The 12,922-nt window shown below is 48.0% G+C and overlaps 1 protein-coding gene across 5 annotated transcripts in view; it reads left to right on the forward strand.

The window, feature by feature from the left end:
- arap3 (ArfGAP with RhoGAP domain, ankyrin repeat and PH domain 3) overlaps positions 1-9,205 on the forward strand; it is an 806,627-nt gene extending 797,422 nt beyond the window's left edge. For 4 of the 5 annotated variants that reach the window (XM_072512821.1, XM_072512820.1, XM_072512824.1 and 1 more), the window contains 2 exons: positions 6,069-6,107; positions 8,646-9,205. In XM_072512821.1, the coding sequence (XP_072368922.1) occupies positions 6,069-6,107; positions 8,646-8,912 (306 nt within the window). In that variant the 3' untranslated portion in view covers positions 8,913-9,205. The remainder of the gene's footprint in view (positions 1-6,068; positions 6,108-8,645) is intronic. The other variant, XM_072512825.1, reaches the window with a different exon arrangement.
- The last annotated feature ends 3,717 nt before the right edge of the window (positions 9,206-12,922 follow it).

The following is a 12,922-nucleotide window of genomic DNA, read 5'->3' on the forward strand; positions in this document are numbered from 1 at the left end:
CATCAGTATTCACCAAAGAGAAGGAATTGGTAGATGTTGAGTCTGGAGAAGGGTGTGTAGATAGCCTGGGTCACATTGTGATCCAAAAAGACGAGGTGTTGGGTGTCTTAAAAAATATTAAGGTAGATAAGTCCCCAGGGCCTGATGGGATCTACCCCAGAATACTGAAGGAGGCTGGAGAGGAAATTGCTGGGGCCTTGACAGAAATCTTTGGATCCTCGCTGTCTTCAGGGGATGTCCCGAAGGACTGGAGAATAGCCAATGTTGTTCCTCTGTTTAAGAAGGGTAGCAAGGATAATCCCGGGAACTACAGGCCGGTGAGCCTTACTTCAGTGGTAGGGAAATTACTGGAGAGAATTCTTCGAGACAGGATCTACTCCCATTTGGAAGCAAATGGACGTATTAGTGAGAGGCAGCACGGTTTTGTGAAGGGGAGGTCGTGTCTCACTAACTTAGAACATAGAACAATACAGCGCAGTACAGGCCCTTCAGCCCACGATGTTGCACCGAAACAAAAGCCATCTAACCTACATTATACCATTATCAGCCATATGTTTATCCAATAAACTTTTAAATGCCCTCAATGTTGGCGAGTTCACTACTGTAGCAGGTAGGGCATTCCACGGCCTCACTACTCTTTGCGTAAAGAACCTACCTCTGACCTCTGTCCTATATCTATTACCCCTCAGTTTAAAGTTATGTCCCCTCGTGCCAGCCATTTCCATCCGCGGGAGAAGGCTCTCACTGTGCACCCTATCCAACCCGCTGATCATTTTGTATGCCTCTATTAAGTCTCCTCTCAACCTTCTTCTCTCCAACGAAAACAACCTCAAGTCCATCAGCCTTTCCTCATCAGATTTTCCCTCCATATCAGGCAACATCCTGGTAAATCTCCTCTGCACCCGCTCCAAAGTCTCCACGTCCTTCCTATAATGCGGTGACCAGAACTGTACGCAATACTCCAAATGCGGCCGAACCAGAGTTCTGTACAGCTGCAACATGACCTCCTGACTCCGGAACTCAATCCCTCTACCAATAAAGGCCAACACTCCATAGGCCTTCTTCACAACCCTATCAACCTGGGTGGCAACTTTCAGGGATCTATGTACATGGACACCTAGATCCCTCTGCTCATCCACACTGTCAAGAACTTTACCATTAGCCAAATATTCTGCATTCCTGTTATTCCTTCCAAAGTGAATCACCTCACACTTCTCTACATTAAACTCCATTTGCCACCTCTCAGCCCAGCTCTGCAGCTTATCTATATCCCTCTGTAACCTGCTACATCCTTCCACACTATCGACAACACCACCGACTTTAGTATCGTCTGCAAATTTACTCACCCACCCTTCTGCGCCTTCCTCTAGGTCATTGATAAAAATGACAAACAGCAACAGCCCCAGAACAGATCCTTGTGGTACTCCACTTGTGACTGAACTCCATTCTGAACATTTCCCATCAACCACCACCCTCTGTCTTCTTTCAGCTAGCCAATTTCTGATCCACATCTCTAAATCACCCTCAATCCCCAGCCTCCGTATTTTCTGCAATAGCCTACCGTGGGGAACCTTATCAAACGCTTTGCTGAAATCCATATACACCACATCAACTGCTCTACCCTCATCTACCTGTTCAGTCACCTTCTCAAAGAACTCAATAAGGTTTGTGAGGCATGACCTTCCCTTCACAATGCCATGCTGACTATCCCTGATCATATTATTCCTATCTAGATGATTATAAATCTTGTCTCTTATAATCCCCTCCAAGACTTTACCCACTACAGACGTGAGGCTCACCGGTCTATAGTTGCCGGGGTTGTCTCTGCTCCCCTTTTTGAACAAAGGGACCACATTTGCTATCCTCCAGTCCTCTGGCACTATTCCTGTAGCCAATGATGACATAAAAATCAAAGCCAAAGGTCCAGCAATCTCTTCCCTGGCCTCCCAGAGAATCCTAGGATAAATCCCATCAGGTCCGGGTGACTTATCTATTTTCTGCCTGTCCAGAATTGCCAACACCTCTTCCCTACGTACCTCAATGCCATCTATTCTATTAGCCTGGGGCTCAGCATTCTCCTCCACAACATTATCCTTTTCCTGAGTGAATACTGAAGAAAAATATTCATTTAGTATCTCGCCTATCTCTTCAGACTCCACACACAATTTCCCATCCCTGTCCTTGACTGGTCCTACTCTTTCCCTAGTCATTCGCTTATTCCTGACATACCTATAGAAAGCTTTTGGGTTTTCCTTGATCCTTCCTGCCAAATACTTCTCATGTCCCCTCCTTGCTCATCTTAGCTCTCTCTTTAGATCTTTCCTCGCTACCTTGTGACTATCCATCGCCCCAACTGAAACTTCACATCTCATCTTCACATAGGCCTCCTTCTTCCTCTTAACAAGAGATTCCACTTCCTTGGTAAACCACGGTCCCCTCGCTTGACGCCTTCCTCCCTGCCTGACCGGTACATACTTATCAAGAACACGCAGTAGCTGATCCTTGAACAAGCTCCACTTATCCAGTGTGCCCAACACTTGCAGCCTACTTCTCCACCTTATCCCCCCCAAGTCACGTCTAATGGCATCATAATTGCCCTTCCCCCAGCTATAACTCTTGCCCTGCGGCGTATACTTATCCCTTTCCATCATTAACGTAAATGTCACCGAATTGTGGTCACTGTCCCCAAAGTGCTCTCCTACCTCCAAATCCAACACCTGGCCTGGTTCATTACCCAAAACCAAATCCAACGTGGCCTCGCCTCTTGTTGGCCTGTCAACATATTGTTTCAGGAAACCCTCCTGCACACACTGTACAAAAAATGACCCATCTATTGTACTCGAACTGTATCTTTTCCAGTCAATATTTGGAAAGTTAAAGTCTCCCATAATAACTACCCTGTTACTTTCGCTCATATCCAGAATCATCTTCGCCATCCTTTCCTCTACATCCCTAGAACTATTAGGAGGCCTATAGAAAACTCCCAACAGGGTGACCTCTCCTTTCCTGTTTCTAACTTCAGCCCATACTACCTCGGAAGAAGAGTCCCCATCTAGCATCCTCTCCACCACTGTAATACTGCTCTTGACTAGCAGCGCCACACCTCCCCCTCTTTGTCCTCTTTCTCAGAGCTTACTAAAACACCTAAACCCCGGAACCTGCAACATCCATTCCTGTCCCTGCTCTATCCATGTCTCCGAAATGGCCACAACATCGAAGTCCCAGGTACCAACCCATGCTTCCAGTTCCCCTACCTTGTTTCGTATACTCCTGGCATTGAAGTAGACACACTTCAAACCACCTACCTGAACACTGGCCCCCTCCTGCGACGTCAAATCTGTGCTCCTGACCTCTATACTCTCATTCTCCCTTACCCTAAAACTACAATCCAGGTTCCCTGCTGCATTAGTTTAAACCCACCCAAAGAGCACTAACAAATCTCCCCCCCAGGATATTTGTGCCCCTCAGGTTCAGATGTAGACCATCCTGTCTGTAGAGGTCCCACCTTGCCCAGAAAGAGCCCCAGTTATCCAGAAATCTGAATCCCTCCCGCCTGCACCATCCCTGTAGCCACGTGTTTAAATGCTCTCTCTCCCTATTCCTCATCTCACTATCACGTGGCACGGGCAACAACCCAGAGATAACAACTCTGTTTGTTCTAGTTCTGAGCTTCCATCCTAGCTCCCTGAAAGCCTGCCTGACATCCTTGTCCCCTTTCCTACCTATGTCGTTAGTGCCAATGTGGACCACGACTTGGGGCTGCTCCCCCTCCCCCCTAAGGACCCGGAAAACACGATCCGAGACATCACGTACCCTTGCACGTGGGAGGCAACATACCAAACGTGAGTCTCTCACGCTCCCACAAAATCTCCTATCTGTGCCCCTGACTATAGAGTCCCCAATTACTAATGCTCTGCTCCTCTCCCCCCTTCCCTTCTGAGCAACAGGGACAGACTCCGTGCCAGAGGCCCGTACCCCATGGCTTACCCCTGGTAAGTCGTCCCCTAACTTGATAGAGTTTTTCGAGGAGATCACTAAGATGATTGATGCAGGTAGGGCAGTGGATGTTGTCTATATGGACTTCAGTAAGGCCTTTGACAAGGTCCCTCATGGTAGACTAGTACAAAAGATGAAGTCACACGGGATCAGGGGTGAGCTGGCAAGGTGAATACAGAACTGGCTAGGCCATAGAAGGCAGAGAGTAGCAATGGAAGGATGCTTTTCTAATTGGAGGGCTGTGACCAGTGGTGTTCCACAGGGATCAGTGCTGGGACCTTTGCTCTTTGTAGTATATATAAATGATTTGGAGGAAAATGTAACTGGTCTGATTAGTAAGTTTGCAGACGACACAAAGGTTGGTGGAATTGCGGATAGCGATGAGGACTGTCGGAGGATACAGCAGGATTTAGATTGTTTGGAGACTTGGGCGGAGAGATGGCAGATGGAGTTTAATCCGGACAAATGTGAGGTAATGCATTTTGGAAGGTCTAATGCAAGTAGGGAATATACAGTGAATGGTAGAACCCTCAAGAGTATTGAAAGTCAAAGAGATCTAGGAGTACAGGTCCACAGGTCATTGAAAGGGGCAACACAGGTGGAGAAGGTAGTCAAGAAGGCATACGGCATGCTTGCCTTCATTGGCCGGGGCATTGAGTATAAGAATTGGCAAGTCATGTTGCAGCTGTATAGAACCTTAGTTAGGCCACACTTGGAGTATAGTGTTCAATTCTGGTCGCCACACTACCAGAAGGATGTGGAGGCTTTAGAGAGGGTGCAGAAGAGATTTACCAGAATGTTGCCTGGTATGGAGGGCATTAGCTATGAGGAGCGGTTGAATAAACTCGGTTTGTTCTCACTGGAACGAAGGAGGTTGAGGGGAGACCTGATAGAGGTATACAAAATTATGAGGGGCATAGACAGAGTGGATAGTCAGAGGCTTTTCCCCAGGGTAGAGGGGTCAATTACTAGGGGGCATAGGTTTAAGGTGAGAGGGGCAAGGTTTAGAGTAGATGTACGAGGCAAGTTTTTTACGCAGAGGGTAGTGGGTGCCTGGAACTCGCTACCGGAGGAGGTGGTGGAAGCAGGGACGGTAGTGACATTTAAGGGGCATCTTGACGAATACATGAATAGGATGGGAATAGAGGGATACGGACCCAGGAAGTGTAGAAGATTGTAGTTTAGTCGGGCAGCATGGTCGGCACGGGCTTGGAGGGCCGAAGGGCCTGTTCCTGTGCTGTACATTTCTTTGTTCTTTGTTTGTTCTTGTTTGTTTGCCGGCATCTTCCCTTCTACTACTTTGCCGTTAGTATCTTCTGGGTTTAGGGGCATTTTGGGTGGCTTTTTGATCCAAAGGTCCTTGAAATCTTGTTATTTTAGGTCTGATAGGGAGGGGAGCCACCTGACGTGCGTTTGCTCAGCACATCACTGCCACAGGAAGTCTTTAATCCTATTCATGGCGTCATGGTTAGTGAACAAGTCTGATTTCAATCTTGTGGCCCGCTGAGATGAAGGAGGCCCCTCATGCAGCCACTCACTAGCCCAGGTTGCCCATTACTGCATGAGAAGGATTGGCAAATCCACTCAGAAGATCAATATAGCAACTGTAGAACGGCATCCTCTCAAGCCTCTGCTCTGCTATTCAATAAGATCTTGTTTGATCTGTACCTCGAGTCCATTTAGCCACTTTAACACTATCTCTCTCTGCCTTTAACTAATAAAAATCTTTGTCATGAAAGCTTTAATTAACTAAACATCCACAGCCTTTTGGAGCAAGAATTGCTTTGTGAAGCTTTCCTGATTTCCGAATATAATTTTATGAGATTAGGAAGTAACTAATTGGGAGATTTCCCGCATCACATTCATTGCACTTTGGTGATGTGATCCTGTCTCTAGTGGAGAGCACAAATAGAAAATGGTGTGAATTAATGTATCTTGCTTACAGTTAACAATACAATGTGTAATTGCTACATTTGGACTACCTGAGTGTTGAAGGAAACCACCGTGTTGAATTTCTGTGCATATTTGTGCTTTTAGCTCTGCTTACTGTCTCTGTGCCTATTTTCTTCTAGCGACGCCTACATGCTCGGAGAACACTCTCAATGTTTTTTGTAAGTACATCTGTGCTACTGTCTGACAGCAATTAGCCGCAAAGCTTGATATCGCTTTTTGTAGGAGCTTTGAGCATGGTTGCATTAGTACAATATCATGTCCATGCATCTAACAGCCTGAATTCATCCCATTGGATTTTATCTCTGTATCTGCTTCGATATGGTAAGAATTGTAGTTGAATTTTGTTGATCATGAAACTTTTTCCATTGTTGGGATTTCTGAATTACGCCTTGCAAAAGGCTTTAACATTTTTGTTAAAAAAGGGGGAGAGTATCAGGCCTATTGAGCCATTTTATACCCTTGTTGTAATAGATATCGAGCTGACCTATCTCATTCATGTATACTACTTGGTTGAGTTTGTCCATCAGAGAAGTATCACAGGCAAACTGTTGCACTAGACAGAGATCGAACATGATCGTGCGGGATGTTGCGATGTGAATTCCGCCCACTTTTTAGCAAATCTGCATAATTAAGTGTGATAGCTATTTTCACTTTAATGTGCAGATTCCCAAGTTACCTCAGGCATGGGATCAATCTCCATTGCCTTGGAGACCTTGGGCAAATGCTGTTCAGTACTGGTCTTCACAATTGGAGACCAGATGAAACGGCACATGTGGGGGTCTCCCAGGGGATCAGAGGCCCCAGGGTGCCATGCCCATTGGGCAGGATGGAACCCCAGCACTGCTGGTGCCATCAGAGCACCCTAGCACCACCAGCCTCTCACCCTGGAAGTGCCACCTGAGTGCCAGCCTGGCACTGCCAAGGTATCTGTGACGCTGCCAGCTGGCAGGGGCACTTCCATGGTGCCAGGTTGGCATTGCCAGGGTGCCAAGCTGGCATTTTTTGCACAGGTGTGATTGACCTGGGGGTGCCCTCCATTTAAAAATGGCATTCTGATCTTTCACTACACTGAGGAGTTCAGCGAGCAGAGCTCCCCAGTGTACAAAACGGGCTAGCTTGGGCTGCGTGTTCCCCATTGAGGCCCCTTATCGAACGCGAGTCGCGTTTTGTAGTCTTGTGTTTCCCGGTGCTACAAGTGCCAGGAAAAACGCAGCTAGACGCATTCTCTCCGACACATTCTCTCTCTCACACACCAGGGGCGCGATTCTCCGAGCCCCGCGCCGGGCTGCCCCAACGCCGCCGCGTGATTCTCTGAGGTGCGGAGAAACGGCGACATTTGCGCCGCCGCGTTTGGCGCGCCGCCGATCGCAGGCCGCTGTTCACGGCAGGGCCGCCAATTCTTTGGATGGGCCGAGCGGCCGCACGAAAACGGCAGAGTCCCGCCGGCGCCGTTCACCCCTGGTGGCTGCCGGCGGGAATTCTGCGCGAAGGGTCGGGGGGTGGCCTGTGGGGCGGGGAAAAGCACTCCTTCACCGGGGGGAGGGCCTCCGATGGGGTCTGGCCAGCAATCATGGCTCACCGATCGGCCGGCCACTCCCCCCCCACCCCCCCCTCCCAGGCTTACTTTGTTCTGCTTCCGGCCCCAGAACCCCCGCACATGTTGCGTCGGGGCTGGAGCATTGAAGAAGTCCCCCGCACATGCGCAGGTTGGTGCGGTGCCCAGTTGGCGCCAGGAAGGGAAGCTGGAGCAGCGTGAACCACTCCAGCACCATGCTGGCCCCCTGTGGGGCCCAGAATCGGTAGTCCCCACGCCCATTGTGCGCCGTCGTGAAACGCAACGGCGTGAACACTTAGTCCCCATTTTGGAGAATCGCGCCCACTCTCTCACACACATTCTTTCACACACACTCTCCCTCACAAACACTCTCTCAGACACACTCACTCTCTCACACTCTCACACACTCTCACACACACTCTCTCACACTCTCTCTCTCACACATTCTTTCACACACACTCTCCCTCACAAACACTCTCTCAGACACTCTCACACACTCTCTCCCACACACTCTCTCCCACACACTCTCTCTCCCACACACTCTCTCTCACACTCTCTCTCACACTCTCTCACACACACTTTCACACACTCTCACTCACACACTCTCACTCACACACATACTCACACACACACTCTCACACACTCTCTCACACATACTCACACACACACTCTCTCACACACACACTCTCTCACACACACACTCTCTCACACACTCTCTCACACACTCTCTCACACACTCTCACACACACTCACACTTTCACACACTCTCTCACACATTCTCTCAAGTGCTCACATACCTCTTTCACGTGCTTTCATATGCAATCTCACACACGCTCACATAACCTCACATGCATATACTCACATGCTCAAACGCTCCCATGCACTCACACATTCTCGCTACACTCTCTCTCATGCTCACACACTCACAAAGGCTCTTCGACATTGCATGATTTTAGACATTGCATGATCTTAGAAGGTGCATGATCTTGAACATTGCATGATTTTATGTATTGCATGATCCTGGACATTACAAACCTGTGTAGGGTAAATATAATCGATAAGAAAAAAATCTGAGCTTTTACTGAATGGATGAGGCAATGCTTAATTTATGCCTTTCTAAGTTTACTCTGCTTCCTTTCAGCCAATGAAGGTGCAACATGACCTGTTTGAACAACAGCAGAAAGATGAGAACGCTAACACTGAACCTGTATACGAGGAAGTGCAGGATGTCAATATGATGTTGTCGATGAACCATGACATCAATCCAGGCGACCCCACACCAATCCTTGTGGCACAGCTGAAGGCAAACACGGTTCCAAACTTGGCAGCACAGGACAAATTCCTGCAAGAACTGAGTTCTGCCATTCATAGAAAGAATGAGCTTCAACATGACATTACCAAGTTATAATTAATAGTGGAAATTCTAGCAATTTACTGAGAAAAGGAATTCTGCCTCACCTTTTCTCCCTGTCACTTGATACTGACAAGAATCACGATGCTATAATCATGCCGATAGCAAAGCCAAATTGCTGAAATTTGACAAGAGCTGGACAGGTAACAAATTATAATGACAGCAGAAAAGAAAACAAGCTAAAAACAATGATTTTAACAACTGGTATATATATATGTATCTCAGGGTCTGGTTGATCATCTGACCATCATTTATCACATTTATTGAACCAAATAAATTTAATAAGGTTATGGTGTTAGTTTTGCTGTTTTCAATGAGTTGGCCATGATCCAATCGTCTTGTCAAGCGGAAGATACAAAATGGTATTTGAGATTCGTGTGGAGGTTTTACCTAGGATTGTCTGAAACCAAAACATGTCAATTTGGGGAATTATATGCTATTAGTAAAAATATGACATGTTTTGCAATGTCAGTTACACAAGATGCACAGAGAATATCAAAGCAGAGGACACAATCTTAGACTAAAGCAATGATCCTTTAAAACAGAGATGAGGAAGAATTTCTTCAGCCAGATCTGTGGAACTCTTTGCCGCAGAAGGCTGTGGAGGCCAAATCGCTGAGTGTCTTTAAGACAGAGATAGATAGGTTCTTGATTAATAAGGGGATCAGGGGTTATGGGGAGAAGGCAGGAGAATGGGGATGAGAAAATATCAGCTAAGATTGAATGGCGGAGCAGACTCGATGGGCCGAGTGGTCTGATGGTCTTATAGTCTAAGGTGCAGATCCAGCGAATTCTAGACTCCCACTACCCTCTGTGTAAAAAGGTTTTTCCTCATGACCCCTCTACACCTTCTGCCTCTTATCTTGAATCTATGTCCCTGGTTCTAGAATTCTCCACCAAGGGAAACAACTTTATCCTGCCCACTCTATCTCTTCTCCTCATAATTTTGTACACCTCAAATAAGTCACCCCACAGTCTTCTTTGTTCCAAGGAAAATAACCCCAACCTATCCAATCTCTCCTCGTAGCTACACCTTTCTAGTCCTGGCAACATTCCTGTGAACCTCCTCTGCACTCTCTCCAGGGCATTACATACTTCCTATAATGTGGTGACCAGAACTGTCCACAATATTCCTGTTGTGACCTCACCAGTGTTTTATACAATTCCATTATATCCTTGCTTTTATATGCTATACCTCTGCCAATGAAGGACAGCATTCCATTTGCTTTCTTAACAACCTTGTCTACTTGAACTGCTGCCTTTAGGGGCCTGTGTACCTGTACGCCAAGATCTCTCACTTCATCTACCCCTCTTAGTATATTCCCTTTTATTGGTACTCCCTACAACTGTTTGAGCCCCCTATGCCAAGTTGCTTAACATCTGCATCCTGTGGACTCCTCGTAAATTGCTTTCAGGCGAAAAACTAAAACATCCATCTGGCTGAAAGCATCTTTTCAAAGTCCTGTTCATTTCAGTTTCCAGAATCCAAAGTTGACTCCATGTTTCCACTTTTCCTGACAACAAGATTGTCATCAGTGAAGCGGTGATCTAATTTATTTTCTTTATGCATTCCCCAATATGATGTTTCCTGCTGCACAGTATAAAAGTTGCCCAACCAGGGGCGACATTCTCCGACCCCCCGCCGGGTCGGAGAATCGCCGGGGGCTGGCGTGAATCCCGCCCCCGCCGGTTGCCGAAGTCTCCGGCAGTGGATATTCGGCGGGGGCGGGAATCGCGCCGCGCCAGTTGGCGGGCCCCCCCGCTCGATTCTCCGGCCCAGATGGGCTGAAGTCCCGCCGATAAATTGCCTGTCTCGCCGGCGTAAATTAAATCACCCAACTTACCGGCGGGGCAAGGCGGCGTGGACGGGCTCCGGGGTCCTAGGGGGGGCGCGGGGCAATCTGACCCCGGGGGGTGCCCCCACGGTGGCCTGGCCCGCGATCGGGGCCCACCGATCCGCGGGCGGGCCTGTGCCGTGGGGGCACTCTTTTCCTTCTGCCTCCGCCACGGTTTCCACCATGGCGGAGGTGGAAGAGACTCCCTCCACTGCGCATGCGTGGGAAACTGTCAGCGGCCGCTGATGCTCCCGCGCATGCTCCACCCGGAGATGTCATTTCCGCACCAGCTGGCGGGGCAACAAAGGCCGTTTCCGCCAGCTGGCGGGGCGGAAATTCCTCCGCCGTCGGCCTAGCCCCTCAATGTTGGGGCTCGGCCCCCAAAGATGCGGAGCATTCCGCACCTTTGGGGCGGATGCCCGTCTGATTGGCGCTGTTTTGGGCGCCAGTCGGCGGACATCGCCCCGTTTCTGGAGAATTTCGCCCCAGATCACAGCGAAGCGTCGTTTGGACAAAGAATCTTAATTTCCCAACATTGTTAACTGGGAACAACCTTTAGGCTGCTGAGCCAGGGACAGTTCAGTGCCCAACTCCATCCCTCATTCTGGGTTCCTTCAAATAATATGGTCAAGTTTCACAGTGGAAAACACAGGTGAAAATTTCATTATATTTGTAGAAAACATCGCTATGCTTCATAGGATAAGATTTTCCAACCCCTTTCACTGGCAGGATCTCCACCAGGGCCAGAAATCCCAGCCATAGAGTTGGGGCGAGGTTTGGTTCGATGAAGCTGACCGTAGGTTTTCGAAGCCCCAGGAAGGAATGATGGAAATAGCTCAGAATATTTACAGTGCAGAATGAGGCCATTCAGCCACTGGCTCGCTGAAGAACATTCAACCTCGTCCCACTCCCCTACAGAATTGGAATGTGAAAAGCAGTGGTTTTGAAATACTGTCAAACATATAGAACAAAGAAAAGTACAGCACAGGAACAGGCCCTTCGGCCCTCCAAGCCCGTGCCGACCATGCTGCCCGACTAAACTACAATCGTCTACACTTCCTGGGTCCGTATCCCTCTATTCCCATCCTATTCATGTATTTGTCAAGATGCCCCTTAAAGAGAATATATAGAATCTTGATTTGAAGATGGGCTGAAATAAATGTGTATACAGGCCACAGCTGTGAAAGATGGTGCTAAATCGTATGTCTAACAATACACTGAAAAGAAATGAAAGTCACCAAAGTCTACTCTCCCCTTTGAGGGAGATTAGACTTATCCTATGAAGCACAGCAATATTTTCCACAAATATAATGACATTTTCACCTGTGTTTTCCACTTTAAACTTGACCATATTATTTAAAGGAACCCAGAATGAGGGATGGAGTTGGGAACTGAACTGTCCCTGGCTCAGCAGCCTAACGGTTGTTCCCATTTAATGATGTTGGGAAATTAGGATTCTTTGTCCAATTTCACCTGAGGACGATTTAACCTGGGGGTCGCCACGCCTCAGGCGAGGGGCAAGGTTGAGAAGGCAGGGCCTTCATGAATAACCTCAGCCGGTACTGGAATTGAACCCACGCTGCTGGCCTCGCTCTGCATCACAAACCAGCTCTCCAGCCAATGGAGCTAACAGATCCCACTGCACTAACCACATAACATGAGCGTTAGAATTTTTTTGAGCGATAGCGTTTTCTCTTTCCATCTGTTTTAATCATTTTTGACCAGTTGTTGTGATAAACATACCAGGTTTTACCTCTTCGTCACCTATGTAACATGCCCCAATCAGAACAAAGAACAAAGAAAAGTACAGCACAGGAACAGGTCCTTCGGCCCTCCAAGCCCGTGCCGACCATACTGCCTGTCTAACCTAAAATCTTCTACACTTCCGGGGTCCGTATCCCTCTATGCCCATCCTATTCATGTATTTGTCAAGATGCCCTTTAAACATCATTATCGTCCTTGCTTCCACCACCTCCTCCGGCAGCGAGTTCCAGGCACCCACTACCCTCTGTGTAAAAAACTTACCTCGTACATCTCCTCTAAACCATGTCCCACGCATCTTATACCTATGCCCCCTAGTAATTGACCCCTCTACCCTGGGAAAAAGTCTCTGACTATCCACTCTGTCTATGCCCCTCATAATTTTGTAGACCTCTATCAGGTCGCCCCTCA

This window comes from Scyliorhinus torazame, chromosome 7, assembly GCF_047496885.1.
Source record: "Scyliorhinus torazame isolate Kashiwa2021f chromosome 7, sScyTor2.1, whole genome shotgun sequence".
Lineage (NCBI taxonomy): Eukaryota > Metazoa > Chordata > Chondrichthyes > Carcharhiniformes > Scyliorhinidae > Scyliorhinus > Scyliorhinus torazame.